This window comes from Cydia pomonella, chromosome 16 (assembly GCF_033807575.1).
Source record: "Cydia pomonella isolate Wapato2018A chromosome 16, ilCydPomo1, whole genome shotgun sequence".
Taxonomy (NCBI): domain Eukaryota; kingdom Metazoa; phylum Arthropoda; class Insecta; order Lepidoptera; family Tortricidae; genus Cydia; species Cydia pomonella.
The window spans coordinates 20,461,528-20,478,383 of record NC_084718.1 but is presented as its reverse complement, the minus strand read 5'-3'; the positions used below and the strand labels follow the sequence as shown (position 1 = coordinate 20,478,383).

The 16,856-nt window shown below is 40.0% G+C and overlaps 1 protein-coding gene across 3 annotated transcripts; it reads left to right on the top strand.

Moving 5' to 3' along the window:
• The first annotated feature begins 2,563 nt into the window (after positions 1-2,563).
• LOC133526183 (uncharacterized) lies at positions 2,564-13,904 on the top strand. 3 transcript variants are annotated; one of them, XM_061862680.1, is made up of 5 exons: positions 2,564-3,245; positions 3,886-4,108; positions 4,530-4,671; positions 5,377-5,535; positions 11,321-13,904. In XM_061862680.1, the coding sequence occupies exons 2-5, from the start codon at positions 4,010-4,012 to the stop codon at positions 11,698-11,700; spliced, it is 780 nt and encodes a 259-aa protein (XP_061718664.1). In that variant the 5' UTR covers positions 2,564-3,245; positions 3,886-4,009; the 3' UTR covers positions 11,701-13,904. The 3 variants fall into 3 exon arrangements, with proteins under 3 accessions (XP_061718664.1, XP_061718661.1, XP_061718662.1); XM_061862677.1 differs by having other exon boundaries at positions 11,318-13,900; XM_061862678.1 differs by having other exon boundaries at positions 2,564-4,108; positions 11,318-13,900.
• Positions 13,905-16,856: the final 2,952 nt, after the last annotated feature.

The following is a 16,856-nucleotide window of genomic DNA, read 5'->3' as shown; positions in this document are numbered from 1 at the left end:
GTTCTTTCTCTTTATGTTTTTTTGTTTATGTTAGGGCCGATACACACGGACTGCAACTGGACGCCAACTGCAACGTCAGCGTGCAGGTCCCATACAAGTTGCAGTCCGTCTGACCCGGTCCTTATTTCAAGCACAGGTATGGCAGGCCTTTACGGCGACTACGAACTCATCCTACGAGTAGATACCTACTCCAAGGTTTTCTCAAGAAACTGCTGTGTCCATCCATTCCTTAAAAATATACTAATAAATATACTAATGTGACAACCTTGGATAGGATTATAAAAGTACGGTAACCGCCTTTTATAGTCGTTAGATTTGTAGCTGGCCCTCGACGGCTTATCCATTTTCTATTGTTAACTAAAACGGCGCGTGCCACTACCTGCAAAAAAAAAGGGCGCGGTCACTTTAAGCGGTTATTTAATTACAACTCCTATGGTAATTGAAATAAGATTCAAAATGAAGAAATGGAAAAATAATTTGCGATTTCTTGTTTGGTCCCTAATGGTTACTGAGTCCCGGCGAGTCGAACGCTACCGAACCAGCCTAAAATGTGTCCTCGATATGCGGATCAAAGGCGCGTTATCGGAGAGCACACCTACACTGTTTTTTGAGCGTTGGACTACCCCGCGCTCAGGTGCCAATTAGCATTATACGACCCTTTTTTTTGCAGGAAGTGGCACGCGTCGGAGCCAGCCACAAATCTAACGACTATACTTACTACAGAAGAGATGTATGTAGTTTTACTCGCGTTACTATGTGGTACCTATTAAAAAAACAAAAAATATGGTAATCTGCACAAACCTCACATATCTCATACACGCAAGTATACCTACTCGTAAATACCACGTGAAAGAAAGGACGTATACGCCTCCACACTAATATGTAATTGCGACTGTTTGTCACCTGTCTTATTACCTCGTGAATGAAAGGACATATGTGCCGCCACACTAATATGAAATGGCGACATTTTGTAGCACGAAAAATGAGTCGCCGCCGGGTCTGCCGGAGCGACTGTTATTGTGTCGACGACACAATTATAATAGTTTACTATTTGTGAACCTTAACGGTACGAGATAAGGACTAACAATGGTCTGTCGATGAGCAACTATGTACCGTAAAACCACCCATCTATAGTCCAATACTGCAACTATGGTCCACAAGTTCAAAAGGAAATTAAGTATCTATACCAATGTTCCTTGTGCTTTACTCCTAGTTTTACCTTCTATTTATAAACATACTTTGCCTTAGAATTAGAACTACAAAAATATAGTAAAATACACACCTGAACGAGAAAAATTGAGTTTATTTGTGGACCATAGTTGGGAGCTTTGGACTATAGTTGGGTGGTTTTACGGTATTCTTGTTTTGTTAATTTATTAAAATTTAGTTTCTCGGTATATTGGTGTCAACTTTGTAAATAAATGTGTCAATAAAAAAAATATATCGTTCATTCATGAACCTTAAGACTGAAGTGTAAGCGCGAGAATGCCTTTTCATATAAAAGTAGTCCTCATTTTCCTCTCTGGATGTCAATATTATTGAAAATATTTTGACTTAATTTGTTGTATATCAAGCTATGCCCCTACGTTTCGTTTTTAGGGTTCCGTAGCCAAATGGCAAAAAACGGAACCCTTATAGATTCGTCATGTCCGTCTGTCTGTCCGATTATGTCACAGCCACTTTTTTCCGAAACTATAAGAGCTATACTGTTCAAACTTGGTAAGTAGATGTATCTTATGAACCGCATTAAGGTTTTTACACAAAAATAGAAAAAAAAACAATACATTTTGGGGGTTCCCCATACTTAGAATTAGAACTGAAACTCAAAAAATCTTTTTTCACCAAACCCATGTGGGGTATCTATGGATAGGTCTTTAAAAATGATATTTAGGTTTCTAATATAATTTTTTTCTAAACTGAATAGTTTGCGCGAGAGACACTTCCAAAGTGAAAAAATGTGTATCCCCCCCCCTCTGTAACTTCTAAAATAACAAAATGAAAAACCTAAAACAATATATGATATACATTAGCATGCAAACTTCCACCGAAAATTGGTTTGAACGAGATCTAGTAAGTAGTTTTTTTTAATACGTCATAAATGGTACGGAACCCTTTATGGGCGAGCCCGACTCGCACTTGGCCGCTTTTTTTATCATGTATTAACCGTTTCATAAAAGTGACTATTGTACATAAACTGGAGTACAATAAAAAATAATTTAAACAAATATGATTTTATATTAGATAGATAGTGTAGGACAACCTGTTTAAATAATTTAAAAACTACAAGCTTACTAGATCTCGTTCAAACCAATTTTCGGTGGAATTTTGCATGGCAATGTATATCATATATTTTCTTTAGATGTTTCATTCTGTTATTTTAGAAGTTACGGGGGGGGGGGACGACACACATTTCACCACTTTGGAAGTGTCTCTCGCGCAAACTATTCAGTTTAGATAAAAATTATATTACTTATACTTATTACGTTCGCGACAGTGTATAACTATAGTTCGTGTCATCCACGATGACGCGCATATTTGTGAAATCTAACCTTTAACTACATGACAATACGTGTCAAGGCTCGCGTTGTCGTGAATGACACGATCTGACCTTGGTACAGTAGAGTTCATAAATATGTATAAATTTTTCCACCTTATCGCAAAGGATTGAGGTGAAGAAATGTATACATATTTATGAACTCGACTACCCACCGGACCAAATAAAATAGATGTGTAAGTTTCATCGCAAAGTACCTCATTTTATGACGTAATTTTGCGAACGGGAAGTACGGGATAGGTACCCCACGATGAAATAAAAATGGAAATTGAACCTTAGTGTTAAAACACGAGATAAAATTTTAAATGGAAGAAGATTTAGTGTGGATTAATGAGGATTGGTTCTCGTTTTGCAGAACTAGTGAATATCTAAAGTTTCTCAGAATAGGGCCGTTCCGTTCCAGTAACCGGTTACGTGGAATTCGTTTCCGTAATCCGCCCGACATCTACGTCACGGTTGACGACCTCTGCGCCGGTCACCGCCGCCCCGTATTCACCGTGTCAATAACCCCTCCCCCTTCAGTGACGCTCCCTCCGCGCCGCTCCTCAGTACCTTCAGTATCCGGACCGCGTCCGTATTGCACGCACGGCTAGCGTTTCGTCGTTCCGCGTACTGAGGTCACGCAATCTCTCGAACATTCCGTGACTGACGTCGTTAGAAGTTTCGCTGATTATTGTTCATGTCTAATAAGGTCGGTTCAAGCAAGGCAAACATGTAACTTTTCCTTTGATAAGTTTAAGGCCAATTCGAACTTACATTCTGATAACACAATAATGTAAGTTTCGCTTGCGTTGCGTTTTGCTCGTATTTATTCGTACATATATTGGTGCGAGTAACACGCACGGGCGAATGATAAGTTGATAACCAAATGATATCGTTTTGACAGCGAATCTTAAGTTCAAATTGGCCTCCTTATTTACTTTTTTTTATAGTACGTTGGCGGCAAACAAGCATACGGCCCGCCTGATGGTAAGCAGTCTCCGTAGCCTATGTACGCCTGCAACTCCAGAGGAGTCACATGCGCGTTGCCAGCCCTAACAACCCTCCCTTCCCTCGTTGAGCTCTGGCAACCTTACTCACCGGCAGGAACACAACACGACACTTAACCCCAAAACTTAACCACTCTCTAAATGTCGCTTTCTCACAAACACAAATGTCATGCTGACAGATAGGGACAAATGAAGCTTTTAGTTTTAACAAACATTTATGAATAATGCCATAATTTACTATACCATATCATGGTTTAATGTATTATGTTATGTCTTGTTTATTTTGTTATTGGTGAGAAACAAAAGAATATTTGTATTTTCTTTTTATTTGTTTACTCTCAGTTACAGATATCAAAGACTCGCTTCAGCTTCACCGGTTCGCTCAACAACGTGGTATTTTCGTAACCTCCGTCAAGTCCGTCTTTGAAGCGTCACTGTTCCGACGTTTCGCCGGTTCAGTCACAAGATGGCGGAGGACGGCGCCGGCGACGGCAACTCGAAAAGTCGCGACAGCACGCCGGAGCTTATACCGCTGCGCGCAATACCTTTGGAGTCCACGACTAAGGTAAAATACATAGTTTTACTATATTTTGTATGATTATTATTATTATGGTTTGTATAGAATTAGCGTCCGTTCCGATCCGATATTAGACACAACTACAAAAGAGCAAAAGAAATATAACATTATGTATTTATTTATTGTTTGTTGTTCAAATGTCGATTATATCTCGTTAGATTTGGATTATATCTGGATGGTTTGAAGTGCTCCTCATTCTGAGAGGAATGAATACAAAATCCCGAGTTGAGAACTCAACTGCGTAACTATTTCGAATATACTGCACGTTTTCGTAACTCAGTAGATTTTTATAGGTTATACGATTATTATGTAGGTACAAAATAGGGGGCTCTATATATCCACCAAAGTTTGTAGAAATCTGCCGAAAAAAACAAATACAGAATAAAAGTCGACCCAATATTGTGCTCAGTTTCGTACCGGCGCCGACGCAGAGCTGATCGAGTATGTGCGCAGCCGCCCCGTGTTGTACGACCCCGCGCACTCGCGCTACATGGACAACCAGCTCAAAAACGGCCTCTGGAACAAGATCGGCAGACAGCTGAGGGCTAGCCGTGAGTATATATAATGATATATCACATATATACGTATATTACATATGATATATCTCTCTTTACAAACAATCCCGAATCTCCAATCTAAAAAGCGGGTAACTAGGTCTAACCTTTTGCTTTTCAAAGTCTAATCATTTTTACGACCTGTTTGGTCTAGGGTCGTGAGCCTGCCTATGAAGCCGATGGTCCCGGGTTCATATCCTGGTAAGGGCATTTATTTGTGTGATGAGCACAGATATTTTTTCCTGAGTCATGGATGTTTTCTATGTATTTAAGTATTTATAAATCTTTATACATTATATATCATCATCATCATATCAGCCTTTTATCGTACACTGCTGAGCATACGCCTCTCTTCCAGTACGCCACTTATCCCGGTCCTGAGCCAATCTCATCCAGAAGTGACCTGTCGTCCACCCAACGAGCTAACGGAGGCCAGGCGCTCTTTTCGTCTGAAAGCGGTCACCATTCCATTAAAATTTTGGTCCAACCTGCCTTCACTACAACATTATATACATATATCGTTGTCTAAGTACCCACAAGCCTTATTGAACTTACTGTGGGACTTAGTCAATTTGTGTAATAATGTTTTGAATATTTTTATGTTTTATTTACATATTTATTTATCAGATTCTTCTTCTTCAGTCGTTCCCTCAATGTTCGTCTGTTGAAGACCCTATAGATTAACAGTAAATTAATTTGCAGCGAGCGCGTGCAAGGCGCGCTGGAACAACATCCGTGACAACTACCGCAAGGCGCTGCGCAAACGCAGCATCAACGGCAAGCTGCAGTACAAGTTCGCGCACCTGCTGGGCTTCATGGACCCCATCTATAAGGGGCAGTTTGAGCCCAGCTCTTCCCAAGGTCAGTACAGTAGAATAATCTCTTTCTCTATTCACTCACTTCACGTCAGTAGAAGATATAACTTATGGGAAAAAACAATTGATTAGAGGCAGAGTGTAGGCACAATGTTCACTCCCTACACTGCACTGCACTTCCTACCTTTTGTAATGAAACACTTCACTTGACAACTTAATACTCATTTATTCCGAAACCAAATTTACCTTATAAGGGGCTGTAGAAAAATCTTAATAGCGTGAAGTAGCCGATAGATCAGCGACATCTACTGTGAAATTGGGCAACTATAAAAACTAAACATACTACATTTAACATTATCGGCCCCCAAGGACGACTTGTCCTTCATAAAAATCCATGTAAAACAAACCAAGAATAGTGAAGTAAGCAGCACGTGAAAAACATGAATCAATAGTAATAAGGTTAAATTACATAGTGAAACTCAAATAGAGCCATTCCTCAAAACTAAAACACATTAAACTTCTTAACAGATAGTTAAGGATCCAGAGGTAGAGGGCAAATTTTAGCAATGGGTCTTCGAAAAGTACCATTCTTTAATTTCAACGTAACCACTCGTGTTAAACCATCTCTACCAGGATGCTTATCTATTATACGACCTAACAACCACTTTCCGGGAGGGAGTCTTTCATCCTTGACCAAAACTACTGTTCCAATATCAGGATTTTAACTGGACTGGACCAGCAAAATCCACTCCACTTTTACGGAAGGGCTTATCTGGCGTTACACGACACGCAGGTAACTGACCCATCAATTGATTGATCGGTGTTGCAGACTGTTTGAAACAAGGGATGCATTTATGAACAACTTTCCTGACTAAATTTTTAGCACCGATTATCCAGTATTTGCAACGAATTCCATTCAGAGTCAGTTGAGGACCTCCGTGCAAACAATGAATATGAGCATCATTCACAATCAAAACAGCTAAGTGACATTTCGAGGTTAGAACGACAGGTGACTTTGTATCAAAATTAACATTTGCATTACGTATGCGACCAGTAACTCGAATAATGCCATTTTCGTCTATAAACGGGGCAAGTGGGGTCAAAACATCAGATTTCGGAAACCTTTGGCCTTTTCTCAGCATTCGTAACTCTTCCTGAAACCAAAACTCCTGAGAGAGTCGAATGCAAACTTTTGTGGCATATCTCAATTCGGTAACTGTAAGATGCTGAGGAAAAGTCTCAGGAACTATCTGATTCATTTTTACATCAATATGTGCTTTACACAGCTTTACAAATCGCAATAAGTATGCTGTAACGCGAATCAATTTTGTCAGAGTAGAGTATCTAGCCAAATATGTAAGTCGATCATCACTCTCATTCGATACACCAGCTTGAAGTGCTACTATCTTACTATCATTTCCTTTCGAATTTTCTTTGGCTTCTAGTTGTGTTGTTGGTATGTCGAGAGAAAGTGAGCGACAGTTATCAAAATCGTTCTTTTGGTGAAGTACAGTTGGTCCGCGCCACCACAACTCGCAGTCTTTAAACAGATCGGGACGTATGCCACGCGACGCAACGTCTGCAGGGTTTTCTGCCGATTTTATGTGGTGCCACCGGCCACTACTTACATTATTAACAATCTCAGTGACTCTATTAGCTACGTACGTTTTCCAAGTGCTAGGGTTTCTTCGAAGCCACGCTAAGACAATCATTGAATCTGTCCACGCAAATACAGATTCTTCGGGCAAACGAAGACTGTGCTGAACATCTTTGAGTAACTTCGAGAGCAATACCGCGCCACACAGTTCCAATCGTGGGACGGAGACTTGTTTGACTGGTGCCACTTTTGTTTTAGCAATGACAAGTGACACGTAGATTCCGTGGGGCGTGATAACTCGCAAGTAAACAACAGCAGCGTAAGCTAAACAAGAGGCATCACTGAACCCGTGAATTTCCACTCTTTCCTTGCCGTCAAATTGTGTGTGAACCCAACGATCTAAATACAAGATTGGCATGTGACAGAGCTGGTCCCTGTAGCTTGACCACTCTGTAGCAAGTTCGAGAGGAAGTTCATCTGTCCAACCAATACCACTCAACCAAAGTTTTTGCAAAAACATTTTTGCAGTGATAATCACAGGCCCTAAAAAACCTAAAGGGTCATATGATTTAGCTATGTCCGACAGTACTGACGTTTTGGTGAAGCGTTCTGAGGGTTCCGAAATATCTACCTTAAGTTCGAAGACATCGTGATGCGAGTTCCATTTGATACCTAAAGCTTTGATGGTATCATCAAGCTTAATCTCGACACTTGGTTGATTAGTTTTTTCCGAACTAGGAATATTCTTCAACACGTCAGGACTGTTGGATGCCCATTTGTGCATTTCGAATTTCCCTTTTGCCATAGCTTGTGTGATACGACTCTGTAACTTAGTTGCTTGTTCCACGTCATTCGCACCAGTGAGTAAGTCATCCATATAAAAGTCATTACTTATAATTTCAACTAAGTCTGGGAATTGCTCTTTTTCGTCTTGTGCAAGCTGCTTCAATGTGCGAATAGCGAGGAACGGAGCACATGACGTACCATATGTTACAGTTAACAAACGTTTCTCGACGATTTCATCTTGTGGAGATGAGCGCCACAGTATGCGCTGATAGTCAACATCTTCTTTAGCGACGAGTATCTGGCGATACATTTGCTTTACGTCAGCAAGCAGACAAATCTTGTGAGTACGCCAACGAACAATGAGATCTCGCAAGTCTTGTAATAGTGATGGTCCAATAAGTAACTCGTCGTTCAGAGATGAGCCATTTGACGGCTGTGCAGTTCCATCAAAGACCACGCGAAGCTTTGTTGTGCTGCTGGATTCTCTTATCACAGCGTGGTGGGGGAGATGGTAGACTTTGTGAGTTGGCTTATGTTGTGGGTCTACATCTTCTAGATGATTCAGCTTCTGATATTGATCGATGAAGTCCGCATAATCCTTCTGAAATTTAGGCTTGTTTGCGAATCTTTTCTCCATGTGCATTAGTCTCTGTAATGCGATCTGTCGAGAGTCGCCTAAGTTATTTTCGTGATCATCTTTAAAAGGTAATCGTACGACATATCGTCCATCATCTTGTCTATAGTGGGTTTCTTTATAGTGCTCTTCACATTGTTTTTCAAGATGTGTTATCGGTTTCTCATGTGGCTTGTACTCTTCAGTCTCCCAGAATTTGCGTAGGAGTTGATCTACCTCGATGAGTGCGTGGTGAGCTACAATATTGTGAGGTGGCAGATCACTTCGTGATTTAGACGCTCCAGAGACAAACCATCCGAGTTTCGAGTTTTGTGCTATAAGCTTGTCATCATTATATTTGTGAAGTCCGTCTAGCAAAATAAATGCATAGACCTCGGCGCCCAGTAGAACATCAATAGGTCCCGGCGATTGCATGTGAGGATCCGCTAGTTGCAATTGGGACAGGGCAGGCCATTGTGAGATGTCAAACTCCTTTGAGGGTAACCAACCATTTATCTTCGAGAGTACGTGAGCGTTAACTTGCATTATATAGTGAGTGTCTATCGGTGAGTAAATATCTAAGTTAACGACGTGTCGTGGCAATGATGCTTGATCTTCGAGACCTGTGATATTAGCTGGCTGCAAAGTCTTCTTTAGTCGCAGTAGTTGCACTGCAGACTCCGTAATGAAGGTTCCTTGTGAGCCTTGGTCAATAAGGGCTCTGAGTTGTACGAGAGAACCACTGCTATCTTTCAAGCATATCTGTGCTGTGGCTAATATCACTTGTTTTCCTCTTTGTGAGACCTTCAGACTTGTGAGTTGCTTGGTTTGTGTGTCATCAGGTTCTGTGGGTTTCTCCATAGTGACTGTATTCGCAGTTATACTCTGGTGGTGTAAAAGCGTATGGTGTTTGCGATTACAGGTTCTACATGTTGTGGCTTGTCTACAATTCCGTATGGAATGTCCTTTGACAAGGCAATTGAAGCATAAGTTGTTGTTTCTTACAAATTCTTTGCGTTGATCTATGTTGAGTTGTGCAAATTCTGTGCAGTGGCAGATGTAGTGACTTTTCTTACAATATGTGCATTCCGTATCAACTTCAGCGGTGAAAGATCTCACATTCTTTATTTTAGGTGCAGTAGCTGGTGGTTGAAATGTGGTCTCTTTCTTATCTTTCTTCTGTGTCGCTTGTACCATTTCCATCGCTCTGAATCGTCCCTCTAAGTATGATGTGAGCTTCTTATACGTGGGTAACTCTATAGATGAACCAAGCGATTGCTCCCAAGCTTTGTGAGTTTCACTATCTAACTTGGATACCACAATATGCACGATTATCGAATCCCAAGTAGTTGTGTCAATCTTCAAATTTGCTAGACTACTGAGACACTGGTTTGTAGTATCAAGAAGATCCTTGAGGCCTTTAGAGCATTCGTACGTGAGTTTCTTCTGATTGAGCAGGCGATTCAGTATGGTATTAGCTATCACTCTATCATTGCTGTAGCGACAGACTAAGGCGTTCCAAGCCTTCCCATAATTTGCGGCTGTGAGTTCGAAATGACGGACTACTTGTTCTGCTTCACCCTTCAAGCTTGACCTCAAATAATGATGCTTGTGTATGTCACTCAGACCTGGCTCATTGTGTACCATAGAGATAAACAAATCCTTGAAGTGCATCCATTCTTGGTAATCACCGGAAAATGAAGGGAGGTTTATCGGTGGGAGTTTACTCTTTGTGACAACTTGAGGTTGAGATGCATGAGGCACTTGAGGTGAGGCACCTTCTTGTATTATGACAGATTCCGTCAGTTCCAATAAACTAGTCTTGAACTCCATATAGAAATCTTCAACATCATTATAGAGTGCTTTCAGTTCCTTTTTCTCTTCAACGCTTACTGAAGACTTAAGAATTTCTCGGTGTTCAGCAAGGAATTGATTCCAGTATTCTTCAAGCGACTCTATCCGTATTTTCAAGTAACTTGCTGTATAACGCGTTGACGAAGTTTTCTTGTGATTAGTGTGAAGTCTTTTAATCTGACTAAAAAGTTCTTCTTGTGATGCTATGTTAGCCATTATTTTTTTAAAATTTGCTAAGTGAATGACAGATTTCAAAGTCTATTTGATTCTAAGTTTATTTTTGAACACAATTTTTCAAAGTGTTTTTTCAACCGAAATTACGCTAAGTCCAAGAATTCACAAAATCGACTAAGTCCAAAATTTAAACAAATTATTCTAAGTGTTTTTTCGACGGTTTTTTTCTAAGTCCTAAATTCACTCGAAATTGCACTATGTCTTTTTTCACACGAAATATTCTAAGTGTGTGTTACCGCGAAAATTGACTAAGTCTTTGACACTTCACATTTCCACTGTCACTGTACTCACGATTATCCTAGGTTCCGAAGGACCAATGTTCACTCCCTACACTGCACTGCACTTCCTACCTTTTGTAATGAAACACTTCACTTGACAACTTAATACTCATTTATTCCGAAACCAAATTTACCTTATAAGGGGCTGTAGAAAAATCTTAATAGCGTGAAGTAGCCGATAGATCAGCGACATCTACTGTGAAATTGGGCAACTATAAAAACTAAACATACTACATTTAACACTATATATAGCGATATCTTACAGGACCTAAATAAGTAACCGATGTTTTTCTCGCTATTTAGGCATGTATTTTTTCATTCAACCAATCAAATTTGTAAATACCAATTGAAAAGTGAGAAACTCTCCTTAAGACCATTTTCTAACATTACTCGCACAGACAGTAAACACACTTTAAACTGAGTCTGAAGTATGGGTTTCATAATGAATTCTTGTCTATTTCTTCAGCAGCCAACAATAGCGCAACCCAATTAAGCGCAAAAACAGAAAACTCCGAAGAAAGCAACGACGTCGAAGACCCAGACGAAACACAACAAAATTCAGCCAATCACGGCGATCAATTCGACGCCGACGTTCTCTCCAACCAATCAGAGTCCATCGTAGACTACGAGATGTTTGAAAAGTCCAACGCCTCTGGTTCGTTCCCCCCGCACCCCGAGCCGCAGGCCGTGGACGCGTTCTTGGCCGCCATCGGTCTGACGTTGAAAGGTCTGAGTTCGTACCATTTGAGTTTGGCGAAGGCGGAGATTTTTGCAGTCGTGCATAAGTATGAGTTGAAAGGGATTGTGCAGAATGGATGGGCGCCGACGAATGTTAATCCTTTTCCTTGAGGAGAATGAAACTGTTTGGTAGGTATCAGAAGATTAATTCTATCAGACTTACATAGACATACCTTTAACTATAAATCTGTCAAAATTTAGGTGCAAGGTGTCGAGTGCACATCACGCCATAATGCTCCGTTCACAACTATTCCAGTAGCATTCCCGTCCAGTGATCGAAGAACTGGATCGAATTGTTTACATTAATGTCAGTCATTTTCATCATCCAGTAAATTTATGGAGACGGTTACCAAAACAACAATACGCTTTCACTATTTAACGTTCAATCCAGCACTGGATTGACGGTCTACATTATTCGCTGGATTGGGCGAGCTGGAATCAAAAATAGACCATCATTCCAGTCACTGGACTGGAATGATTATATTCCAGTGCCGGTTCACAATTCACATTATTCCAGCGCTGGATTCGATCACTGGACTGGAATGCCACTGGAATAGATAAGGAACCTGGTATAAGTCGCTGGCCTTCGGCAGGCAGGTCGATTCAAACTTACAAAAATATGACATTAAAAAAAATATCAAAATGATGTCTCGTTATCCCGTGTGTCTCACTCGCGCCAATACATGTACGGACAAGTACGCGCGAATGAAAACTAAATGCATCATTTAGATATAATTTTGATGTCAAATGTACGTTTAAATTAGCCTTAGGGATCCATCTTTGGACGTACCCTACGTGGTCACGGTCACGCTTTGTCTTACTTAGACTTAGACTTAGGCTTAGACTTTCAGAGGAAGACGAATTTCGTTTCGTGAACCCTTATGGGGTTCATCAAAAACAAAGGGTCGCTTAAATATATATAGACTTTTAAAGAATTTAGAGTGTTAAAGATTAGGAAATTCACCAATAGGGTTGTTTCCATCTACAAATCTTAGGGCAGAATTGTATCCCAATAAATTCTTTTGGATTATAAGAACATGTTAAACTACTTTTAGGGGACCTGTAATGACTATATTTTTGTAAATATTGAATTTAAAATATCTTTTGGCACACGTCACGTGACCAAACTCGAAACGTCTTTGAAGATTCTGATGACGTCACAACTCTCGGATTGACACTGTTGACAGTTAGGCGATAAACAACAAATAACAAATGTCAGTTGACAGTTCGTATCTTCTACGTGTGTATGTAGTTATGTGTCAAACCGTAAACTGTAACGTCACACAATTTTCAAAGAGCGTTTTGGGCGCGAAAGCATCTGTCAAAATATATTTTGTTAATTTAACATATTTAAAGCCGTTTTTAGTATAAAAGTTGAATTTAAGGGCAACTTTTAGTTAATATAGAACGTAATACAAGCGTTTCAAAAAAAATTAAACAACCCTATTATATTTAAAGATGTTGTTACTTGTATAAAAATAAAACATGTGACACAATCGTTGTGTTAATTTCCCGGAGGTCGTTGCCCTTTCCTTTGATACATTTTAATTAAAGTGCACTCAACATTATCATTAACCTTTAAATAACGACGCTCGTTAACAACCGAGACGAATCGGCAAGCCGGGTGACGTCGGTTACATCTCCAGAATGACAGATCATTCGTCATAATTACTGCTGTCAAAATGTAGTTTACTAGCAGACATTAACATGCAACATAAGATAGTAATTGTACAGTCGGGACTTTAATTGTTGAGCCAGGGTTTACTTTTCATTTTTTAAATACTACGACGGTGGCAAACAAGCATACGGCTCGCCTGATGGTAAGCAATCTCCGTAGCCTATGTACGCCTGCAACTCCGGGGGAGTTACATTTGCGTTGCCGACCCTAAACCCCTCCCCCACACCTCGTTGAGCTCTGGCAACCTTACTCACCGGCAGGAACACAACACTAAGAGTAGGGTCTAGTGTTATTTGGCTGCGGTTTTCTGTAAGGTGGAGGTACTTCCCCAGTTGGGCTCTGCTCTAGATCTGAAATGACATCCACTGTACTGTGCCCTACCACACAAAGCGAGATGACATTCACAATGCCCATACCTCTCTTCATTGGTCATTTCATACCGTTAGTACTGACGACCAAATTAGCTTGAACCCTAAGTGACTCAACAATTAAAGTCCGAGACCATATAACTAAATAAAGCCAATAAGACTAAATAAAGGTACCAGTCGGATTCAGACAACACCACAGCATTACTACAGTACATAGTATTGCAGCGCGACATTACTGCTGGCTGGCTGACTGCATTGTTGCCGCAAATGTCAAATATCCTGGTATCAATGGAGTGCAAAATAATAATAAAAAACATTAATTTCAGACCTCGTTAGTTTAACATAATTTCTTGAGCACTCTAAAAATTATGTTATAAAGGTGCGACCAAGACCGCAGCTTAAAAAACGGTCACGATACGGAATCGCAGTGACGCGTCGTATGCGTACCGTTTTTGACGCATGCTCCCCACACCGCTGCTTAAAAAACGGTGACGGTACGGAATCGCAGTGACGTGCTTCACGCGAATCTTTTTTGTTTACAAAACAGTTGCGTCTTTTACGTCACCGGTGTGGTGTCTGCCATAAGATCTCCGTGTAATATTTTTTGCGATTTTTACGCAGATCAATGTACGGTGCGTCAGCGTATTTTAAGCAGCGGTGTGGGGAGCATGCGTCAAAAACGGTACGCATACGACGCGTCACTGCGATTCCGTATCGTGACCGTTTTTTTAACTGCGGTCTGGTCGCACCTTTATTATACTAAAATTTAACTTACAATTAAATGAAATTTAAAATTAAATCATGTTTAACTGGAGCCAGGGACATACACCAGTGACTAGATACACTCATGGAAGTCATGTGTATGTAGTTACCACTGAGTGTGCCTGGTCCAGTGAACGAAAAGCTGACTATCAAGCATGTCAGCTACAACTGCCAGAAGACAGTAAAAATTTAAAATGTAATGTAATGTGTTGTGTAAAAATTTGTGGAAAATGTAGTCGGCAGTATATTTATAAATACTAATCAAAAATGTGAAGGCAAGCCACACTTACTCGTGTGCGAAACTTATCCCATTGAATATAATGATATTCGTTCCTAGGGACAATTGTTCCACAACACATGTCGCCAGCCACGTCGGGTGAAGTGTCGCGACGTGGCCTGACTTCGCTCAACATGTCGGAGGACATTGCGCGCCTTATACTATATGATGTCGTCCGACATGTCGAGCGAAGTCCGGCAACGACGCGGCACTTTACCCGACGTCGCTGGCAACCTGGCGACACGTGTCGTGGAACAATTGTCCCTAGTCCATCCGTGGCTGTGGAGGTGCTCGCATTAGCATCTTATATAAAGCAATTCATATTAAACGATACACAATACTCTTTGTCCACAGTATTAAATTCCTGAAAATGTTTCGGTTTAAATGAAATCAATACACTTGACGGTATATCGACCTTATCTCCTTGCAATAAAGTCGGTAAATTATCAAACTGTGGTGCGATTGTGGCGTGTATTAATGACAGGCAAATTTAATAACCGCTGACAAATGTGGCAGTCCGCGGGGCTGTGTTTGGTGGAGGACAATAGCTGACCTGAGTACTGGAATGCTAGTAGTCGCCGTCGTCAACGTTGCGATAACTCAAGATAAATCCCAGTAGTTACCACTTGTAATAGGTGGGATTTTTTTCCAGTAGTCACCACCAAAATTTTGTTAGCGTTGAATACTAATAAAAACAGTATAAATATAGAGTGCTTTAATGAATAATTAATTAAAAGTATAATTAGTTATTCGTTTAATTATAACTTGATTACTGTTTCAGTAAACTGCCTTAAAAGTGACAAAAAAATCAGCCTTTGACTGATTTGTTTGTTCGTACGTATAATTTTGACGTTATTGATACTGATTTTATTAGTATTGAACGCTAACCAAATTTTGGTGGTAACTACTGGGAAAAAAATTCCCAATAGTTACCACCAAACCAAGTTGGCGTTACCAGTGGTAAAAGGTGGGAAAAAAAATCCCAGTAGTTACCACTGGTAACAACTTGGTGGTAACTAGTGGGAATTACCCGAAAATAAGCTTCTAACACTCCTTGTAAATATATTTAAAAAGTCCTTTATTTTGCTTCAAACTTGTAGAGGATAATGATGAAATATAGCATGTTAGTGCAAGTTATTTCCATGAAACACAAGCATAATGAACATTGAAGCCGGGGGAATCGAATTTGATGGACGCCTTGCTTCTAGTTCTAGTTGCAAGTGTACTGGCACGAGTAAACACACACAGTTTTGCGGCTGAAAATGAAACGAAAAGTCGTAAATAATCCCCCCTCCCGACCCCACTACACCGCAGACCGCTGAAAACTTTTATATTTACGAAAAGAACGCGGCCAAGAGCCAAGTTCAACTTGAAAGCGTGTACCATCGCCCACACTGTTAAGTGTCCACCGGTGGTTATTACAAAAGGCATAAAGTCCACCAATGGAGACTTAAAAATGTTGCTGTTTGTACCTACGAGCTACTAGAGTGCTGTGTGTACATACGTAGAACAAGCCAGACTTGGAATCTGATTTTTGTAGGAAGACAACAGGGTATATACACATACATACATCATACATACATACAGGGTATGTACATATAACAATGGTGGGGTGACCGTTACCCATATGTGACATCTATGAAAAGGGACCTTATTCAATTCAATTCTTTATTACAGATAACAAATGATCCATATTACAATAATAAATAATAATAAATAAATATTATAGGACATTATTACACAAATTGACTAAGTCCCACAGTAAGCTCAATAAGGCTTGTGTTGAGGGAACATAGACAACGATATATATATAATATAAATATTTATAAATACTTAAATACATAGAAAACACCCATGACTCAGGAACAAATATCCATGCTCATCACACAAATAAATGCCTTTACCAGGATTTGAACCCGGGACCATCAGCTTCGTAGGCAGGGTCACTACCCACTAGGCCAAACTGGTCGTCAAAAAAAATTATTAAAATAAAATTATTAAAATGTCGTAAATTAAGAATGAGTAAAATGTTTAAATTAAGTTTAAATCCTATACAAATAAAAAGGTCCATTTTAGAGTTACATATAATTACAAAAAAAAAATGATTTATTATTTTATTGTCGATGGAGCTTACGCCGCACTGCGTAGCGCGGCGTTGTTTATAATATGGGAGCATCGTTGA